The sequence below is a fragment of the Xiphophorus couchianus genome, chromosome 1 (assembly GCF_001444195.1).
Source record: "Xiphophorus couchianus chromosome 1, X_couchianus-1.0, whole genome shotgun sequence".
NCBI lineage: Eukaryota > Metazoa > Chordata > Actinopteri > Cyprinodontiformes > Poeciliidae > Xiphophorus > Xiphophorus couchianus.
The window spans coordinates 13,410,336-13,432,759 of NC_040228.1; the positions used below are offsets into that span (position 1 = coordinate 13,410,336).

At 41.2% G+C, this 22,424-nt stretch overlaps 2 protein-coding genes and 2 long non-coding RNA genes across 5 annotated transcripts in view; 1 reads left to right on the forward strand and 3 right to left on the reverse strand.

Moving 5' to 3' along the window:
* The window catches only part of gnai3 (guanine nucleotide binding protein (G protein), alpha inhibiting activity polypeptide 3), a 28,699-nt gene extending 17,853 nt beyond the window's left edge, over nucleotides 1-10,846 (reverse strand). The window contains exon 1 of one of the 2 annotated variants that reach the window (XM_028017929.1): nucleotides 10,390-10,846. In XM_028017929.1, coding sequence (XP_027873730.1) covers nucleotides 10,390-10,507 — 118 coding nt within the window. In that variant the 5' untranslated portion in view covers nucleotides 10,508-10,846. The remainder of the gene's footprint in view (nucleotides 1-10,389) is intronic. The other variant, XM_028017919.1, reaches the window with a different exon arrangement.
* LOC114144770 (uncharacterized) lies at nucleotides 788-4,110 on the forward strand. Its single transcript, XR_003595537.1, has 3 exons — nucleotides 788-1,266; nucleotides 2,413-2,622; nucleotides 3,123-4,110. It is a non-coding gene; the product is annotated as an uncharacterized LOC114144770 (long non-coding RNA).
* Nucleotides 2,732-3,218, reverse strand: LOC114144774 (uncharacterized). Its single transcript, XR_003595538.1, has 2 exons — nucleotides 3,115-3,218; nucleotides 2,732-2,801 (listed from the first exon to the last, which is right to left on the reverse strand). It is a non-coding gene; the product is annotated as an uncharacterized LOC114144774 (long non-coding RNA).
* Nucleotides 10,847-13,665: 2,819 nt separating the features above from the next.
* On the reverse strand, nucleotides 13,666-21,040 carry gpr61 (G protein-coupled receptor 61). Its single transcript, XM_028024369.1, has 2 exons — nucleotides 20,589-21,040; nucleotides 13,666-18,084 (listed from the first exon to the last, which is right to left on the reverse strand). Exon 2 carries the CDS (start codon nucleotides 17,856-17,858, stop codon nucleotides 16,443-16,445), a length of 1,416 nt encoding a protein of 471 aa, XP_027880170.1. The 5' UTR covers nucleotides 17,859-18,084; nucleotides 20,589-21,040; the 3' UTR covers nucleotides 13,666-16,442.
* Nucleotides 21,041-22,424: the final 1,384 nt, after the last annotated feature.

The following is a 22,424-nucleotide window of genomic DNA, read 5'->3' on the forward strand; positions in this document are numbered from 1 at the left end:
AAGCTTTGGTTGTTCACTTGAAGGAGCATATAGTAGAGGGGCGCCAAGTAACTTGCCCTGTGAAAGGGTGCACCTCTGTGTTTCGTGTAAAATCTTCCTTTACCTCTCACATCTCCAGGAAACATAAAAATCATTTGGAAAATGTGATTTGTGAAACAAGTAATGAAGATACTCAGAGTGCTGCAAGTGCTACCACAAAAGATTCCAGTGTGCCAGATGCAGAAGACACAGTCATAGATGGACCAAATGTCAGTGACTTGTATCTTAGTTTTACATGTTTTACATAAAACTACAGGGACAGCATCTTCTTCCATCATCTACCATTCAAAACATTGTAGAAGAGATGCAGAATATACATGAATTGGGACAAACATACTCTTTAAATAGATTGAACTTGCTTCTTAAAGAAATGTCATTTGCAGATGAAGACATTGCAAAAATCTGTGACACAATAAAACAGTCGGACTTGTTCTCAGCTTGCCACACAGGGCCGATGAGAACTGCTTATTCTAGAGCCCAGTGTTTTAAAGACATGTTCAAATATGGGGAACCCAAAAAAGTGTTGTTGGGCAAAGATGAGGACAGAAAAGATAGATTTGCATACTATGTTCCTGTGCTAAATACGTTAAAAGGTATGTTAGATTCCAAATATTGGCAGGGCCTAATGATGGCTCATGGCGTTTCAAAAGCTGATGTTCTCTCTGACTGTGACGATGGTAAGGTGTTTATGTCCAGCGTATTTTTACAAGAAAACCAAAATTGTCTCAAGCTGGTTCTCTATCAAGATGCATTTGAAGTTGTGAACCCATTGGGATCTGCAAAAAACAAGCACAAGATCTTGGCTGTTTACTTTTCTCTACTCAATATGCCACCCCATGTCCGATCAAATACTGATCATATGCAGTTGGTCTTGTTGTGTAGAGAGAAGGATTTCAAGGAATTTGGCCATTCCAGAGTTTTTTCAGAACTGTTGACTGACTTGAAAATACTAGAGGAGAATGGGATAACTATGGCAGATGAATCAGTTGTGAAAGGAGCACTGTATTGCATTGCTGGAGACAACTTGGGCTCTCACTGCATCGGGGGTTTTACGGAAAATTTCAGTACATCTCAGTACTTCTGCAGATATTGTCTGATTACTCGGTCTGAATTTCAGAGTGAAAATCCAGCTATCATCGGACCAGAGCGGACTCCAGAAACGTATCAATCTGCCACTGAACAGCTGGAAAGAGAGGATGTGACAGAAGTACAGGGGATTAAGTTCAGGTCAGTGTTTAATACTCTAGAGAACTTTAATGTTTGTTCACCAGGCATGCCCCCTTGTCTTGGCCATGACATCTTCGAGGGTGTCCTCTCATATGATGTTGCCCTTTATCTCAAATACATGATTGTCAAAAAGAAATGGCTGACATACACAATTTTGAACAGGCGCATCAGACAATTCAAATACAAACAATAGATGCTTGTTCCAAACCTTGTGCTGTCACTCCAAAAGCACTGAAACTCAGTGGACAAGCAGTACAAAACTGGAATTTCTTGAGACTGTTGCCTCTGTTAATTGGTGATAAGGTGCAGGATTCACAAGATGGTATATGGCAGTTAACATTGCAGCTTAAGGATATTGTTGACCTGATTTGTGCTCAGCAAATTTCCAAGCCTCAGGTTGCATATTTGAATGTTCTCATCCAGGAATATTTGGAAACCAGGAAGGTATTGTTTCCAGATAACGCACTGAGACCTAAACATCATTATTTACAGCACTATCCAGGGCTGATTCTGAAATTTGGTCCACTCATCAGGCTCTGGACCATGCGGTTCGAGAGCAAACATAGTTACTTCAAAAGATGTGCCAGACAACTGAAGAACTTCAAAAATCTGTGTTTGACTCTTTCAGAGAGACATCAAATGTTACAGGCCTTTCTTTCTGCTGGAACAGTGACTCTCCCAACCTTGCAAATAAAAGATGGCTCACCATTGTATTTAGAACTTTACAGTGAGGAAGTTAAAGGTGCAGTTCTTCATTTTGGGTTCACTGAAAACAATACAATGACTCCCACAGATGTGCAGTAATAACGTACAAGAAGGGCCAATTTGTAGTCAGTAGGAATGATGAGTGACTGGAGTTTGGTGAACTCATCCTTACATTGGTGAAGGATGAATCTGCACTTCATTTTCTGATGAGAGTGTATCGTGGAGAATTTCTTCCACACTACCACATGTACTTTGTAAAGGATGAAACAAGAAGATTAGAATGCAGACACATTAGTAAACTGATTGACATGTGGCCATGATCATCTTACATAAAAGATGGGAATCGGTTTGTACCATTAAAGCATAGTGTTTTGGCAGTGTAAAGGCTTGATATTAATGGTTCAGAGATCAACCTTTTTTTAGTTTTCTGTATTTCAACAGATATGATGGATACACAAAAGGACATCCGCGATGCCATTCGAGCAGCGCTTCCTGGTCTTTCACAGGAAGTTTTGGCTGCTTTAGAGGATGTGTTGGAGAAACTCGGCACTACAACCACAGATGATTTCCAGTATATCACCGAAGGAGACTTATTGCCTGTGCTGAAGCCCATACAGGCCAGAAGACTGGTTGCTGCATGGGCCCAAAATAGTAAGTATTTTGAGATAAAGTCTTGTGTAACTTTTGCATAAAAACATGTGCTTTACACCTAACTACAGATCAAAATTGAAAATGAAAGGTCAACACAGACAAATTTCAATCATATTTCATATGTTTGTTTATTTGACAAGGACAACAATGTACAGCTTCTCATTTACACCTGGTAGTTCCTGTGCAGGGGACACACAACAGTCTGCTAGAAAAGGAAACACTCTACATTAACAGTTCCCTAACATTACTTTACACAAGTAATTTTGATATCACTAACACAATTTAAATGATGAAAAATTGTAACAGTAAAAAGTACATGTACTTGTATATATTTATGTATAACTTAATTTGATATGACCAGTCAATAAGATATTTCAAGATAATTGCAGTTTTGAGATTTAAGCATATTGTGTATATCTTGTTTTGATAAACATTTTATTTTCTTTACCAAAAACTTTTATACTTAATGTTTTTCAATTTCATGTGTTGTACCTTTCCAGACTCAATGGCTTCAACTTCAGGCGGGGCATCCTCCTCTCCACAGTCCGTTCAGTCCTCTCAATCGGCAGCCTCACTTTCACAACCATCGTCTGCTGCTACTTCATCGCCTTCCCTGAGCTGCTCCCCAGTTTTGCCAACCTGGGTTGACAGTTTTCAGATACCGTGGCAGAAGCTTCCAGAAGAGCTGATACAGACTTTGGAACGACAGAAAAGGCCAAGTGCACGACTTCGAAGACAAATGGTGAGGATTATTGTCTCTGAAATGATGCTGATTTGCAAGAATTGAACCAAACGCAACACTACTGAAATAGCAGAAAGGATGGTGAGCAGGTATTCAAAGTCACTTAAGGATGTCATTGATGGTGACGTTATTGGACTTGGTTATCATTCCCTGGTAAAACAACTCCAGGCAAGAATTGAAAATGTCTAACGACAAGACACACCAAAGATAACTAAACGCAAGGCAGAATCAGATAATGACACTGATGAGATACCTGCTGAGCAGAAAGCCAGTGTTCAAGACACGTATGGCTGTGTCAACTGGGCGCCAAGGTTTTTGCCCCTTTCTGAGACTGTAGAGTCAGCTTAAGAAAAAAGAAGACATGAAAAAGATGTTCAAAGACAAAAAATATGCTGCAGAAGATGTGAAAGAACTTATCAAGTCCACCTATTACACGCAACGAAAGGACATCAATAAAGGTACAAGCATCCTGAAGCTATGCCAAGAATGGCCTTTTTTGTTCCATGAAACTGGCATGGCAGAACACTTCCAGCAACTTACTGGCATCAGTCTGATGGAAGCCTTCTTCACCAATCTGGACAAAAAGGGGGAGCGCATCGTCAACTTCCTGAAAACTGTTTTTGCTCAGAAAGAAAAACAAGTTCTGGAGTCTCTCCTCAAGTTAGCAAGTGAAAAAGGTCAGTCCAGTGGTTGTACAGAGATGATTCTTCTTCTACTTGCTTTTTTTGGTGAGAAGGAAGAGCATATGTTCCACTATGTTCAGAAGACGAGCCTTGCTGAAGAGGTTGAGATGGAGGATGTGCCAGCAACAACCTGCCTTATTGTGTGTGGTATGTCTGACCCAAGTTGTCAAAGTAGTTGAATGGTTCACACAGGGGCTTTTTGTGATATAAATTTGTTCATGTTTTTTATTCAAAGGGTCCTCTTGCTTCACTGCAGACTGCTTCATGTTGAGTATTGATCAGAAGATTATCAATGACCACATCACTGCCTTCTCCTGTGCCATCTGCCTGATGTTTGGCAGTTACTACTGTTATAATATACACTACCCAGTGGGACTGCGGTCAACACTGGAGTTCCTCCAGAGGTAATTCTTATACTTACACACAGTCTATATTTACCAGCAACATAAAGTTTTCACAATATAGATCAGAATGTTACTAGTTACCGAAATATAATAAATACAAAAGACAATTGAAATGGAGGGGAAAAATTGCTAAATCTAAATATTCATGATAGAAATAATGCCAGTAGAAACTGTGAAAATGTTTTATCATTTCTTTGCTGTTGCTGAGCAGTGTTTAAATTGTATATTTTTTATGGCCATGGAGACAGAAGAGTTCTTCAGTCTGTTTGTGAAGCAGGATAGGCACAGGATTGGCTTCTTGGGAACAGGAACCGCATGTGATGTCTTCCACCGCAGCGGGACTCTCTCCAGCCTCAAGCTCAGGTTGTACATGTGTGCCAGTACAGGGGCCAGCTGGATGGAGCAGGTCTTCAAGATCCGTGGTGTAATGCCATCAGGTCCTGCAGCCTTCCCCTGGTGTAATCGCTCCAACTGTCTCTCAACCTGGCCTGTAGTCACCGTTAGCTGGGGGTAGGTGTTGTTGTCTGCAGTGGAGATGGGGGAGGAGGAGGGGGATGGGGGGCTGAAGGAGAGGTGGTGTGCTGGAGAATGCCGGTAGGTGGATTGAACGACTTGGGGCAGTGTGGATGTGTGGGGGGATGGTGGTGGTATGGGAGTAGCAGGAGGTGAGCTGAACCTGTTGAAAAACTGGTTGAACTGGTTTGCTCTATCTCGGCCCCCAGGTATCAGTGTGTCCTTCCCCTTCATTCCAGCGATGTTCTTCATTCCTTTCCACACATCTCTCACACTGTTCTGCTCGAGTTTGGACTCAAGCTTCCTCCTGTAGTTGTCCTTGCATGTCCTCAGTGTCTCTCTGAGTTCACGCTGGACTCTCCTCTGCTCCTCCTTATCTCCAGACCTGAAAGCCATCTTCTTTTTGTTTAAAAGTGCCTTCAGGTCGCTGGTAATCCAGGGTTTATTGTTGGAGAAGCAGCGCCCGGTCCGGGCTGGCATGACAGTGTCCTCACAGAATCTGATGTATTCTGTGATGCAGTCAGACATGTTGTCGATGTCATCCCCATGAGGCCCACAGAGCACATCCCAGTCTGTCGACCCAAAGCAGTCCTGCAGTGCCTCAGCTGCCTCCTGTGTCCACCTCCTCACCGTCCTGATGCGCACAGGCTGCCTGCTCACTAAGGGGACATACTTGGGAGTCATCCTTACCAAGATGTGGTCCGACCTGCCAAGGGGGGGCAGGGCTGTGGCGCTGTATGCATCTTTGGCATTAGCATACAGGAGATCCAGCATTTTGTTTTCCCTGGTGGGACAGTCAACATACTGCTGGAAGTTGTGTAGCGCTTTGTCCAATGAGGCATGGTTAAAGTCACCTGTGATGACCATGAAGGCGTCCGGGTTTTTAGTCTGTAGTTTGGCTGCAGTAGCGCTGATGACGTCACAGGCCACCGCTGCATCAGCTGATGGGGGAATGTAAACAGCGATCAAAATGGCGGACGTAAACTCCCTCGGTAAATAATACGGCCGCATTCCCACAGCCAGAAGTTCAATGTCCGGGCTACAAATCTGTTCCTTCACGTTAACATGACTGGGATTACACCACCTCTCACTCACATGAAGTGCAATCCCGCCGCCCCTCTTCTTCCGACTCTTGGAAAAGTCCCTATCCCCCCCGCACCAAGGAGAATCCAGGAACCTCCACCCTGTAGTCCGGAATAAGCGAGTGTAGCCAGGTTTCCGTGAAGCAGTTGATACTGCACTCCCAGTACTCCTTCTGGGTCCTAACCAGCGCCGTGATTTCGTCTGTCTTATTCCCCAAAGACCTCACGTTCCCCACAATAATCGCCGGTATCGCCGGTTTGTGCCTCCTCTTCCCCCTCCGTTTAGCTCCAGACCTGCAGCCCCGTCGTCTCCTCCATAGCTCCTTTGGGACCACCGGCCTGTCTCCGGGCCGCAGCAGAGGCTTACACAGCGCAATCAGCTGTTCACGCGTGTAAACAATGCCACTGCTCCGTTCGGCGAGGATCTCCGTAACAATCATGCCTCTACTCCGTAGAGAACAGCGACAGAACCGACAGGACCACATCCAGCCATTGTGGAAGCTTAACTGATGATCTATGGGTTCTTTAAGCACGGATCCCTAATCGCTTACAGCAAATATACACAGATTAACACACACACGACGGGAGCTGCGTCTGCAGGCAGCCAACTAAACCGGCGCCATTTTGAAATATGGAATATTAATGGAAATTTTAGGATAAAACTTGATCAATTTCAATGGTAAAAACTGTCATTTTTACAGTAAAAGGTTAAATAAAACACCATTTATTACTGTAGAATCAGCAATTGTAAAAATTGTCTGACTGTAATTTTAACGGTTAAATTCTGGCAACCACAGCTGCCGGTATTTTACCGTAAAAATGACTTTTTTTTTTACAGTGAAAGCTTTTCCATTTCGTGACTGTTGAGTTTTTAATTAAGCGCCACAGATGCTATTTGTTTTTGGTGGCCGGGCTTTAAGGGGCAAGTTTTTCTGCTCTGCACACTTCACTGCCGGCCATCTGGCCCTGCAGCCCTTGTTCACGTGCTGCAGCTAAGGAGATCCACCTGACCAGAGCGGAAATGATGTACAAAAGTTTAAAAGAAGGTTAAATAAATTAATACAAAGTCGATGTGGCATAGTATGAGGGAACATGGCGTCACAAAACAATCGCTGCTAGGTGTGTCTTCAGGTCAAGTGAAAAAAGCTCCCCCAAGAGATAAACCCACCCGCTAACTCACTGGGGAAATCCTTGGTAGTCCCGAATGCCAGTCCGTCCCTGAATCCCAACTCTGCACAGGCAGAGGTTGAAACATGACAAAATGTGGAGCTATTCAAGGAATATGAATAATTTTTTTCTGTCATGCAACACCGAAAACAGGGTCTTTGACGTACAAGAGTGGAGATACAATCTATAAGGGGAACAGTTGACTCAGAGTTGTGGGCTGAAACTCAGAAATGACAGGAAGTGCTTTATGGGGGGAAAAAATGCTTTGTGAAATCAGAGAACAAAAATAGTTGAGGGAGAACAAGTAAGAAAACCCATTTTAGCAACAGCAATGAGTGGATATAGAGCAAAGGCTGCCAGCGGTTGCCATTGGTGATAACAACTGATGTGAAGTGGGATTTCTGCAGAAGGTTTAAACTGTAAGGGAAGTGGTATATTCTCCTCTAGTCTCGTCAAAACAAATCAGATTCCCTGCTCAGAATCGATTAACCCGCTGATTCAGCTTCTGTGTGATTATTACCGACAGGTTCGTCCGTTCCTCAGACAAACCATGTCTGCCTCATTAGATTATCACTAATAAACACATTTCGCTGCTCAGAAATACGACTGCAGAGCGGAGATGTTTCTATGCAATTTAAAATGCATTCTGCTGCAGCTGCTCAGGACGTCCTGCAGCATGACCCAACATGTCACATCTGTCCTCAGAATCCTCCATCTAATTACATATCTGCTACTCTTGATGACCCTGAGAAGATGTTTGAGTCCAGCACTAAGTAGATTATCTGAAAAAAATGTTGCATAGACAATGAAAATACTGACAGAGTCCAATGTGATGGGATGCTCTAATCATTTTGGGCGTAAATCATTTTTCTATAGCTTTGTGAAGTTCATTTTGAATGCGTTTCAGAAGTGGAACATAAAACTAATAATATTCCAAATTTTTTAATATTTTGCTTCCACTAAGCTTTGCTTTCTTGTCATCTTTTATAGTTGCCAATTTTCTGAACGTCTATCATAGTTTTTTGTTGTTGTTTTTTCTTTTCAGTTTGGCTGCAAAGGGTTTGGGCGGCTTAAAGGTTTGTAACAAGCTGGAAATGCTGAGCGCAGCTGGGAGTGTAATCCTCCTGGCATCTCTGTGTGGCCATCACCCACAGCGACAGGTTCGCTGGGAGAGCAGCAACATATGAGCAGGGAGTTAAGTGAATAAAAAAAAAAATCATATCAGCTGGTTGAAGATTGTGAACCAATTTAAGTGATCAAACTGTGAAAAATTAAACCTGATTTAACCTAAAATCAAGACCAAATCTGACTCATTTGTTTCCTCTGCTTTGTTTTGATCTAAACTAAAGAGAACAGTTGATCCAACTTAAATATATTGCATGAATTGGTCACGTGTGATCAAATTAAGCTTATCTGAGTTTACTTATCAAGCTTTTTAAGTTGTCAAGTGTAAATAAAGACAAACTTAATTCAATTACTTGTGACACATTTTTTTGGAGTTAGAGCTCCATTCTCTTTTTTTTCCCCAAAAATGTTGGATAAAATCCTGATAAAATACATTTAATGTGACAAATTTTAAAATGTGTAAGGGGCCTTAACTTTTCAGAGGCACTGTAACAAAGCTGTACATGTAACTTATGCAACCGGAATATCTTCTTCTTTAGAGTAATGTCAACTTAATACAATTTTGTTGTGCATATATAGATGCCGTTTTCCATGCAGACACACGCAGAGATTCACCAGGAGGATCTTCTGCCCCAGTTAAATGAGGCGCACCACGTCCTCCGGCTCATGTCTGGTTTCACATGGAGCTCTTTTAGGATTTAAAGACAGTGGATTGAACATAGTGGAAGAGAAAGAGTACAGCTCTTAAAATGTGTTAATCAAGTTTATACCATTAATCTACATTCACTAAGACATGCTGATATATTCAGGTGCAACGTTCGAACATACAGCATAGAGAGAGCAGCAGAATGATGCTGACAACTTTCCTCCTAAAAGTCTAGAATTTGGGATAACATTATGAAAAGATATAAAGTTTAATTTGACCAACATGGGCTACTGTACGAGCAAACTGGTGAATTTTAATAGACATGGAAAGAGAAAAACACAGGACAGGATGAAAAGATGGGAAATAAGAGTGCTTTCTTGAAGTTTTCTCATGACATGAAAGATGCTATTTATTGCAACAGATTAACTTCTTGAAGTTGATCATGAAGTTATTTTGTTTCAGCTGTCTTAAATGTGAAAAGCAGGTATTTATTTCTGTTAACTAACAGACATCCCCTCAAGGATGAAAACTCAAAGTGAAATGGAGCTAAGAGCTTCACAATGCTTTTCAAGCCTGCTGCTATCCCTCTTGCTTGGTACACCAGTTTGTACCAATTACTTTCCTTCCACTAAATCTTCCATTTAAATGCTGAATACAAAATTATGTCAACAGTGGCTTTCTAAAGTAGTGAAGTGTTTTGGCCTACCCTCCTTGTGTAGTGTGTCAGTGACAGCACGTATTTAAAAATCCATCTTGTTTTGGTCTAAAGTAATAATCTATTTTTCTGAGAAAACTGTTTTATGGTTTTTCATTAACTGTGCGTCAGAATCATCAAATTTAATACAAGTAAGCACAACTCTATTCTATAAAAGTTCGACTTTTCCAACTAAATCACTAAATAAACGAACTTCCAGATGATGTTCTTGTCTGATTAGATGCAGCTATGAATGTTAGCTTACATGCAGATCCAGAAATATTTCCTGTTCATTGCAACATTCTTTGGATTGATGAGCCAGCTGTTGTTCAGCTTTTCTGATGACCTGAAGTGAAACAGAGCTGCGTCTGTTGCCAACATCTTCAGTAACAAATGACTGCACTTGTCCTCTTATATAAGCATGCTGTTCTTATTATTTTCAACAACTCTACGCTGAGAGAAAGCCGCTCGGCCAGCCAAGCGCTTGCAGTTGCTCTTTGACCAACATCTGGTTTCTTTCTGACAGTTTTCTCAAGAAACGATGACTCCAGGCTCCCAGAGAAAGGGGAGGAGTGTTGGAGTTCCCAGACTGCAAACTAAATAAGTGGCGGTGAAGGAATGGAAAATTTAAAAAAGTAACTTTACAGACTCTGCATAAAGGCATTAAAGCAGTAAAAAGAAGAAGAAGAAGCATCAGGTATGGTTTCATACCGAGTAGAAGCAGTTTCACCTCTCTGGACGATTTCTCTCTGTCCTCTCGTATGTTTTTATCAATCATTTTACTCCTCTCCACCGCGGCTTTATCCTCGGCGCTGATCGTGCAGCCCATCTTCTGTTTCTTCTTTCCCCCCCAAAACAACTTTTTCTGCTCCGGATATTGGCTTCGGACGCCGCCCTGGTCTGCTGCTCCTGGCTCGGTGTGAGCTGAACTTCCCCGGCCGGGAGGAGAAGCGCAGAGAGACGGAAAGGCGTTGGCACCGAGAGCCGCGTCCAGTTCAACCCTCACTGTGATGCTGCTGAACTCACCAGGCTGCAGCCCTGACGCTCCTGTCCGGACCGAGCGTTTAATAACAAGGAAAAAATTAATAATATAATAATAATAATCTCCAAAAATGTGTCTGTGGATCTGGAGTAAATTTTCTAATAAAACAAAACCGACTGAATAAGTTATTTAAAGAAACTTCTTCAAATAGGAATCAGATTAAAAAGAAAAAAAAGTATATGTCTTAACATATCCACTACAGCAGCGAGTTGATCCAGTTGTTCCAGCTGCAAACTGAGAACAAGAGTAAAAACAAGCAAAAAAAAATCCAGCCGCTAGCCTTCTGGGAAATGTAGTCGCTTCCACAAGCAGAGGGGAAAGAAAATGGTCCAATGAGCCAAGTTTTACTGAAGCTAAATACGATGATGAGACGCGTGTGTTTCTCTATGTTGTCAGTTTTATATTTAAAAGTTGAAGTTTTTGCTGATACAATGGCGCCCTCAAGTGACTCACAACTAAACTGCAGCTTGTGATGCACAACACAGCATTCTAATGATAGACATATTTGCCCATATTTATTGAATACAATAAATATTAATTATTTATGTATGACCTACTGGCTGAAAGATAATGATCAATTTTGCCAACGCAACTCAAGTCTATTTTTTTTTTATTAGGCTTCTAAATTACAAATAGCCCCAAAACGTTATTAATGCACACAATACTTGTAGTAAAAGCTTTTTTTTTATTTCTATGTGTTTTCTATCATTGGAAAGTTTAGAATCCACACTTTCAGAATCTGTAAATAGCTCAAAATGCCTGAGTAGATTCGTTCATGGTTTTATTGTGGGCCAGTTACATTTACAAAACAGCACCACCTTTCACATTAGGAGGAACAAAAACAACGAGTTAAGAGACGTTAAATTTCATTTCAGGTTTAAGATGTGTTATTGTGGGGGCAATTTCAAATTAGGTGGTCTGTGAGTGTTTCTTAAATGTGGCAAGTGGACCTTGGCCTGAAAAAGCTTGAGAAACAGTGCTGTGGATGTAAAAAGCTGGTAGAGAAATACCTCTAAAGCCTTGAAAAGGTGTAAAATATTCCGCAAAATGTTTCCTGATAGGAACTGAACAAATGTATGGCACACTTGAACACTTTTTCTTTGTAGAACAAACAAACACAACATGCATCAGCAGTCTTCCACAATTCAATGAAGCCCAACCTTGCATTTGCATGTAGAATCCCAGTGACATATTTTAAAGTTTGCCGTAAACAACGTAAAAATATTCAGGAAATATGAACACTTTTCCAAAGTATGGTGTATATTGTATTCCTTTCTTAAAGAAGAAACATTATTTTGAAAGATAATTAAATATATAATTTAAGTGAAGGAACTAGAAGAGTGCTGTGTTTATGTCTTTGAATGCAGAATTATTTTATCAAAATAATCCACATTTCTTCTCCTTGATCGACTCCCGCCTCCTGCTCCTGCTGCCGAGCTAACCCTTGCTATGCCTGCACATCACCAAGGCAACAGCTGATTTCCAAGAAGTCAAGATTTGAGAGTAGATGAGAATTTCTTGTAATTGAGTTAATCTCTGGTCCATCACTGCAGTCAGCCTCCGCACCGAGTCTTGTTGATGGTGTCGTGAGTCTGTGTGTGTCATCTCTTCGGAGCCTGTTTCAAGGCGTATGTTTACACCCGAACTCTCCCATTGTGCCCCCGGTGACCTTCAGAAGTGACAAGTTGGTGGCACTTGTATTGAGTGTGGTAGCTGGGAACAAAGGTCAGGCTGTTTGAAGTGTTGCTTCGCTCTGCAGGAGGCTCCCTGCACCACTCGACATGAAGGCTGCGGCTGTGACCGATGGGGAGCAGCACAGGAGAGGGTATGAAAAATAAACAGATCAGGAAGAAGACAAGGAGCTCTGAGGGAATATGGACCAGCAGCAACTCAGTAGACACCTGGAAATAATGAAGAAACTATAGGATATAATAGAAATGTTTCTTATTGTCCCGATTCAGGTGTATCAACAGCAGGTTACAGAAAGAAATAAGAATAAGAGACCAAGGGAAAGCTTACAATATAGGAAAAATAATACTATATATAATAAATTCAGATTTCAACTATCTTAAACTGACTGTGGATGTTTAAAAAAATTACTATATGTGTAGAAAGCAGCAACAATTTACAAGAAATTGAGAATAAATTAAGAAATAATTATAATATTAATAAGTATTATGATAGTTAAATTAAAAAAAATGTAACGATAGCTAATCTTGACATTTCTATGAGAAAGCTTTCAGCTGATCCAAATGCTGCAGCAAGCGCAACGTTTAATGAAGCCGGAAAAAAACCTCTGTGTTTTAAGACAATTATAATGAACCTCCACCTTTTGAAGTCTAGTATTTGTGGATTTGCCTGTTTGCTAATTTTTTATCTGGAACATAATCTAATTATTTGTGGAAAATGGTCTCATTCAGGAATTAATTTGTAGAGCATATTTAAAATATCCTAAACGACTTGAAATTGTATCGGTTACGAAATAAACCTCGACCTTGACATCCTGAGTTGATTTTAAAATACACATTTTGTTTTGATTTTTTTTTTTTCGTGATGTTTATGAAAAATACTGGAGATGACAGTTTTATATATACGAAAAAGAAAAAGTCACCCACAAAAATTTAATGTCTGAAAACTTGGAGCGAATGTAGAAAATTGTGTCAGATTGTTGCCTGCTTTCCCGTCACGACTTAAGAACTTGAACAAAAAATAAGCAAAAAAAAGGTGCAGAAGTCCGCAGGTAAACTATCAGAAAGAAAGAAATAATGTGCTAGAAATAAAATACATGAAGTCATGCTCATATAAATTATGTTGGTAAAAGTTTGACCCAGCATCCGACCTTTTCCTAAATGCCTCATTGCATTTATCGTTTTAATAAACTAATTGAACTCCTGGAAGTTTTGGATCTAAACATATCTGTAGCAACAACAAGCGCAACACATGAGTTAAAATAATTTCTGTTGTCTTTAATGAGTTCAGCAGACGGAGAATATACATGAGGAATAACAGTCTTTTCAGCTCAGGTACAAAAAAAGAGATGCACAAAGGAAAATGAACACATCCATCTCTTTGGTGTGATACGGAGGACAACACTGCAGTTAAAAAGTAAATAAATTGTCCACCTTCTACCAGGTCAGCAAGCTGCTTCATCTTCTTCTTTGGAAGAGAAGAGATGTTTGACAGGAAGAGAGTTGAAAGCATTTTATCAGACTGGTCAGGGCAGTTCTGCTGATGTTGTTAAACGCTGGTGTTAAAAATCAAGGCATTTATATGATCTTGTAACTAAAAGACGACAGTTAAATAAGTGCTGATAATAAATTAACACACAAAAAGTGAGGAACACAAAAGACTGTGCCACTGATTCGTCTTTTGTAATGTTCAAAGTTGCTCTGTGGCTGTGAGTCAGCAAATTAAATTATTATTTTTTTTATTTTTCAAAAATAAACATTTTAAAACATGTCTGCAACAAAGTCAAACAGCAAGGAAATTAAGAGTGCTATGTGTTCCCCCTGACAAAAAGACTTTTTTTGTTTTGTCTTGGCTGTTTGCCTTGTGTTCAGAGTCTTGTGATCTCGCCAACTTTCCAACACATTGTATGAGACGAGTCCAAAATAGAGGAAAACAGCACAAAAGGTGCCTTTTCTTTAGAGATTAGCAAATCTGTCGTCTTTACGACGTCGGTCACTACTACAGTGTGACTTGAACAAACCGTCTGGCTTTCCGCCTGGGAACAGAAGAGGTGTCTCCGGTGTCTTCCATTTGTTGCTAAACGAGGCCAAAGGCAAAGCTTTCCATGTGTGTGAGCGTTGTCACACCTCTGTGCTGTGTGTAGCCACAACAAGCCTGGTTGTTTATTGCACAAACACGGGAGTGTTCACACCGCTCTGGGGTTTACCTGTAAACAGCGCAGACATCACTGGGTGTAATGAGCGCCACGTTTTGTTCCTGCAGTTTTTCTAACATGGCAAGGCTGCTGTTTTCTGACGGAGCCTAAAACCCCGCTGCTGATAAACAAACTAAACCATCCACAATGTTTGTCTTTAAGTGGAAGGGGCTGAAATCACGAGTCTTCCATTTTGGTGAGGAGGTGGTAATCACAAGACTAAGAACAGATAAACATGATAATAACATTCTGGAAAATGGCTAAAAATACACTCTCCGCCTGTTTATTATAAATACCAGCCGCATCAAAAGCTGCGAAACAATCCTGTTCAACACAATAAAAGTTACGTTACTTCAACGCATCATTTTTTTTCTTTAAAGCCTTTGGAATATTGTAGCCTTTATTTCCTTGGTGGTGTGCATGAAAATAAGTGCATGATGAAAACAGATGATTCAATGCAATACCTTAAAATCTTTAGTAAAAGTAGAAAATATCTTTCTTCAAGTTTTTGAAGCACTTTTCTTCTGTACGTTTTAGTTGTTATTTTTCTCAATTAGCTTAAATCCGTGACTTTTGAATTGTGGTTCTTGGGCTGCATTTAACATACTTTTTTTTAAACTATAATTTCCAAAGTAAAAGCAAACAAATTGACTTTGATTCAGCAGAAGATAGTAAACCCAAGACAACCAGATTACATATGTTTTGCTACATTTACACCCAACGTTAAAAATTTGGTCTCTGACTAAACCATGTTAGAAATCAAATCAAAAACCAGTTGGATTTGCTAACTGATGTGCTTAGTTAGCCTACTTAGCTAACTGCTGTTAGCAACACAAGCTAATGGCAATGTTTTTTCTCTACATTTTGTGCAAAGGCTGCAGCAACAAGTTCTACAAAAGAGGCTATACGGCACTGTTTCTTTTAAATGTGTGTATCACAATAAATTCAGATCAGAAACCTCCTGTTTTCTCTCTTACAATTATGATTTATATAAACCTCGTTGTTGACTTTTTCTTCAAACTGGAAAAATTCAGTGTCTGTAAAAATGGAGCTTGTATTTAAGCGACTTCCTTCAGTGAAGCTGGTGGATTTCTATTTCCAGGTCCTGTCGTGTTGATAGTATGGCGGTACTTTAGAGAAGGTATTGCTTACCAAGGTGATACTTGTTAAAAAAAACAACAATTTGAGAACCACCAGTTTAGAACATTTATCGATATTTATGTCCGAGTCAATTCGGACTAATTGTAAAGGAGGTTCTCTTTTGTTCTGAAATCAAAATATTTAAATAAAATTATCAAAAGGACAAAAAAAAAAACCCCAATATACAAATCCACCTTTTTTGACATGAAAAACAGCGCTTCATTTTGTGCATTAGCCCAGGATCACTTTGTTTTTATGGAAAGTGCTAATAGATGTTGAACACTTAATAAATAAATACATTTCTGGAGAATATTAAAGAAGTCATTCAGCACTTAAAACTACTCTATCCCTGATTTATGCTCTTGCATTGTCTCAGAGTCGCTTCATGTTTATACAAAGTTCGTCACGTCACTTGAACTGTAACCAAAACATCAAGTGTTATGTGACGCAAAGCAAAAACCGCATGACACAATATGACTCCCAAAACATGTAACGGGGCAGTCAGCGATGCGCAAAACTGGAATTCTTCAAGGGTTCATCGGGTTCTGACCCAAAGCCCAACTCTAGAACACATTTTGCAGTGCGCTTGATCTGTCACTTGGGAAAAAAAATGTTGCAGCATGAATAAGAAACACTATGAATAAAACTAAACATGTTCATAGGGTTATTAGATGGCGGAAGAAACAGTACATGAGGCAGTTATATCTCTGGCACAGTCTTGCAGCAGTTCTCTGACACACAAAGCTCATTGTTCAGCTGTTGCTGCTGTATGAACTCTGCGGTTTCCTCTAGGATCTGCCCTGGGATGGGGAAGTCAGCTGGCGTGTTCTGCTCAACAGCTGATTCTTGAAGCCCTTCAGTTCCTGCCTCCTCCGGGCTTGCTCTGCTGTGAGAGTTGCAGGGCTCCAGATTGCATCCAGTGCCCTGGAGGAACTGTAAAAAGTTCTCCTCAATGGAGGCTTCACGGCTTGGCAGCTGCTCCCCCTCGACGGACCCGGCCCTCTTGAAGATGCAAGCCAGGTGGCGGCCCAGCTCCTCTCGAATCTGACGGTTCAGGCAGCCGTAGAAAAAGGGGTTGGAGGTGAAGCAGAAGTAGCCGATCCATGTGACCAAGTCCTCCAGTTGGGTCAGTGAGGCCGGCGCGGTGGAAATGACAGCCGAGTAGAGGTGAAAGGAGAAATATGGCAGCCAGCAGCAGAAGAACTGACCACTGACTGCCACCAAAACTGCTGCGGCCTTCCCACCACTGAAGGTCCTTTGAGGAGTTGTACGTGCTCCGGTGCCTCCAAGGCTTGCTGCCATGGTGGAGTGGCTGCTGACAGAGTCAGAGCGTTGTCTTGATGTGTCCACCCAGGTGGGGTTGGGACCATGGTGCATGGATGCTACTCGGGCCACCTTAAACATATTGCAGTAGACCACCAAAATGATCAGCATGGGGCACAGAAAATAGATTACAGTAAAGAAAACCATGAAAACAAGACGTGTGGTCCTGCCTCCTGTCCAGTGGAGGGAGCAGTGTCTCTTACTGGGAAGGAGGACTTCAGGAGTCCCCACAGTTGGGGAATCCTGAAACAGATATCTTAGCAGGGGCAACATCGACATGACGAGAGCTTTAATCCAGATCCCAACTAGCACCGCTACCACCACCCCGACCGTCATCTTCACCTCATGACGCATGGGATAGATGATGTAGTAGTACCGCTCCACGTTGATGGCACAGATGGTGAGGATGGCAGCGCTCACTAGACACACACTCAGGCAGAGGTAGCTTCGACATAGGGCCTCATCCTCCAGGATCCGGTCTGACAGCATCCCCAGCGGCATCACCAGCAGCGCCGCCAGCAGATCCACCAGACAGAGGTGGAACACAAAGGCAAACTTCCTCAGCTGTGGCGTTTTAGTGATGACAATCATTACAGCCAAGTTCCCCACCACCGCCAGGACGTCCATGACGAGCATAGCACACAGCCCCAAGATCTGATTCAGATCTATCCCATTATCGGTAGTTCCGATTTGTCTGGTTATGTTGGAGACATTTGGCCGAAAAGAGTTTTGGAATGTGGAGGCGGCAGACGCGTTGTTCCAGGAGGGCCGTGGTCTGATGGTATGCTCCATGAGAGGATGGAATGAAGAGGAGGGAGACTGCTGAATTTCATGGGTCCATCACCCATCCTCCTCTGTCAAAGGGGGGATCTGAGAAGTTCAGCCTTTGGTGTTGGTCATAGTAACCAGTGAGGATTTGAGTTTGGAGGTTGGCAGATGATGATTCAAGTCTTCACCTTGACGTAGATGATCTTGTAAATGAAGGAGTCCTCTCTTGACTATCCCTCTCAGCAAAGACCTGAAAGAAAAAGAGTCACTAAGTCATTTACTTCTTCACATGGACTTTATAGACTTGAAATGAATCTGTCTTTTGGGGAGTGTGCTTCAATGAATGAAGCACACTCACTGAAACTGGTTGTGTATCAAGTTTGTAAGATGTGCAATAATTATTATTATTATGCACAAATCCTTCTAGCATCAAACTCCAACTCTTCCATTCTTATGTAACATTCAGTGCAGAAGTGCAAAAACATTGATAAGATGTTACAGAGTTAATCATTTCGAAGCTTTAAGTTGTGAAAAGTAGTTTTTTTTTTATTCCTCTAAATGCATTGCCCTGTGTTGGCCCAAACCTTTTCTGTCTCTTAAAAGTTATTCATCTCGATGCCGGCTGCACTTATTTACAGACAAGGCCATAATTTATTGGCTATTTTGACATCTGCATCCTCAGATGTGTGTTTTCAAGGCAGCAAGCCCCCAGGGAGAAGCTAAAAGCAAAGGGTTGAACCATATGTCCGCATTAAGAGAGCGGAGAAGAAATTATGGACGTCCAAATAAACTGCAAAACTCAGCATTGCAGAGCTCCCTGCTGTCTTAAGTGATGTGAGGAGGAGATCGATGAGCGCTTTTCAGATCGCAAAAATCCTGACATGTCTTCCTGCCATTAGGAAAATGCCAGAAAACTTTTCAAAGATTTCTCTTATGAAATCAAATAGGATTCATGCGTATGGTGGTGGGTCACCCTCAGAAGATTGTTTCAGCGTTTGCCAGTCGAGTAGGCAGTGTTTACCGTCACAACCTCACCTGGACACAACCCCACGCAGTGTTAAAGCTCAGGAATGAGCACCAAAGCTTTGGTACATTTCCATATGCTGCTCACCTGCAGGTGCAAGTTTTCCACTTCATAGGTGTCACAGGCCTCATCCCCTGCAGGTCTACTTTCCTGCCCACGTATACACACAACAGGCGCAGCCATCACCTGACAGGTGCAGGCGTAAGACAGTGGGTGGTCTTTTCTTAACAGGTCAAGGGGATCGAGTCACTTATTTAAACTTCCTAAGATGGAGAAGCAACTGTGGATTATTATTTTAAAGTGGGCGGGAGCTGAGGTATATCTAGGTCTTGGAAAGTTGCACGTTGAAAACTTAAATTTTCCATCTCATCATTACTACTGTTTAAAGAGATGTTAGTGAAAATAGAATAGAATAGAATAGAATAGAATTACTTTATTCATCCCAGCAGGGAAATTATTTCGCAGTTACAGCAGCATAGAGACAAGACACACAACAACCACCACTGAGTAGCAATGTAGACAAAAAAAACCCCAAAGTGAATGCAGTTTTATTAGATTGTACAGACCATATCGTGAAGTATGGCTGTCTCTCCACCACCTGGTGCTTCAACTAGTTGAAAAAAGGTCTCTGTGCTTTTTTTCCTTGGAGACAACAAAGACAAATTGGGTTGTTCTGATAAATTACCAATTGAAAAGTAACCAGAAAGTCCTGGGGTGGAAACTAAAGAAGCTCCACTACAAAATCCAACTACAGAAGTGACTGCAGTCTGGCTACCACAGCAGATAGCCTAACTAGCTAACCCTCTAATATAAGCTTTCTTTAGTCCCAGTGTTACTCCATAAAAAGGAGAATGGCAAAGAGATAATGTGCTTTTGCTTAAATCTGTGCATAAAATCAAAATAACTGTAAATAAGTGTTACAAAAACCTCATTATAACTTGTAAAATTAATATATCATAATATATTAGCAGTGATAGGGAATGTTATCGCTTTTTTGTAAGTAAAAGCAATTTGATCCTGTTTTATTTGTTTTGTTAGTAATTTTAAATTGTGAGCATTTTACTAAAGGTTTCCAGACCATGAAAATCTAAGACTGCTCCATTCATACTTACATAAAAGCCGAACATTATCATCACTTTGTTGTACAGAGAAGCAGTCCAGTTTATAAAAAGCTCTCATTGAGCTAAGTGTCATCTGAAAAGCTCAGGAATTTTTAAATGATCCATTTTATGAGATACAAACCACACAAATAGAACTATCTATTGTGGGAAAGAAACATTTAGCACACTTAATGCAATCAAATCAGAAACAGCAGTGCAATTTCAGTTCAAACTTGGACTCACACACTAGAAAAAAATTCATACAAAGCTACAATCCAAGGCTGTGCTGAGTCCCTCGGACTGCTGACTTGGAAACATATGACCCTATCATATGCACATGACACTGTTTGCTGCAAGCAGAAAAAAAGTAGGCTGTTGTTCAGCCGAACCTCTCGCTTCACGTCTTTCTGACTTTCCTGCAGCGACGCACGAACAGCAGTAGTGACACGGTGTGGAAAACGAGGTGCTTGCGTCTGTAGTTTGTTGTTTTGCATGAAGAAGCAGAGATGTGGTGGAACATCCTCCTGCCTCATGAGTCATTCTTTCTACCTTCAACCCACCTTCTCGCTCCGCTGAGGGGGGCAGCTGTGGCTGGAGATGTGTGTGTGTGATGAATAGTTAGTGACATACCTGAGTCTGCAGAGGGCTGCTTCCTCCTGTGAAGGTTCCCAGTCTGCTGAGGCACTGCTGACCTGTTTTGCTTTCTCACCCACACACACAGCAAACACTGATACACACCACGTCACAGGGAGGGAAGAAGGGAGAGGAGGAAAGGAGCAAGGAGGAAGAGGAGGGGGAGGATGAGAGTCCTGAGTCTCCTCCTCACCTGGGCCGTTTCAATTTGCCATGCCTCAGACCGGTCGCATGCTTTCATGTCATTCAGTCACACACACACACGCCCACACACACCCACCCTCTCAGTTTTATCTTTGCCTCTCTGAACATCAAGGTGATCCAGAGGCAAGAACAGGAGCAGGAATTAATGATGTCCAAATGGGTGGACATACTCCCCCCACCTCACACACTTTCACACACACACACACACACCCACACACACACACACACACACAGACACACGGAGACTCTTGGTGTCGTCCAGAGCGAGTCGGCGGTGGGCAGGCAGGTTCCCTCGTTCTCCACTGGGTCTTAGTGCCTCTGCACACAGAAAGACATTTCCCTACTTTTCACTCCTTCTGGTCACCGTACCACAGGTCAATCCAGATCCTGGTAACAGCCACCGTTACCCTGAGGAACGGTTTTTATTTCGTTATTAATAACGTGTTTATTTTTTTACATTTATCACCAATTATTGATATGAGGAGACATCTTACTCTTCAAGAGTTTCTGCAATTTCCCAGTGATTGTTGTATATATTCAGGTGACAAACCAACCTGGTCCCCTGTTGAACCTACAGTCATATTCAAGAAATCAGAATATTTATGAAAAGTTCATGTATTTCACTAACTCAATTTACTAACTACAACACGTGATACAGATTAATTACACAAAGATTTATATTTTCAAGCCTAATTTTCAGTTACCTGTCATGATTTTCCACTTCCGGGTAATGAAACTATTAATTATGAAATTATTAGAGATTATAATGTTACTCCAGACTAATAAATAAACATTTTAATACCGAGACGTGGGGTTAATAAAATGGAATTAAAACGTGGCAGGATCCTGTACTTGTTTTTTTTATTTTTATTTTATTTGTTACTCTTAACATCTTAAACAGTTTCTTAATTTGTGTTCTGCAAATGTTTGTTTCTGCCTCCATTGATCTTATCTAGATTATTCTTGTCTATTTACAGTTGTATAAATACGCAAAATCAAAAAATCTGTAAGAGGCATCTGTCATGGCGCACATAAGGGATTTATGATGGTGTGTGTTGAGCACTTTTTTGCTTCTGTTTTTGATGTAAAAGGTTGCTGTTGTGTCTGTCAGCTCCTTTCATCCATTTATGTTACTGTACTTTACTGTCAGGCTGTGAAATGAGGATTTACATGGCTGGGATTTTCTGTCACGGCTTCTCTTAACGCCGAGTGCTTCCTGATGGATTGATTCATCACTTGACACGGAGCTTCATAAACCCAGATGAGTTTGTCATTACTTTTTTTCCTCCAATAAATCAATTGGTCATTTAAAAGCATATTAATTTATTGATCCAATTACTGCCTTGTTTGTCTCCTGAAGGTTTCCCTGTTAAGGGCCTTTAGGCGCTAAAAAACTAGCCTCGGATTATGATAGAAAGAAAAAACAGTATTGGGTTTTGTACGCTCACTGAGTTTAGCTTCTTAATGTTAGAAGAAACTGAAGTGCTTAAGTAGATTTTTACAAATAACAAGTCTGTTGTATGTTAATCTGAGGTATTTTCAAGCTGGGACGTGAGCACAGCGGCCTCTTTGTGTGTGTTGATGTGTGCGTGCGCATCCTGTGACCGCGCTCGTGTCCGAGGTGTTGAA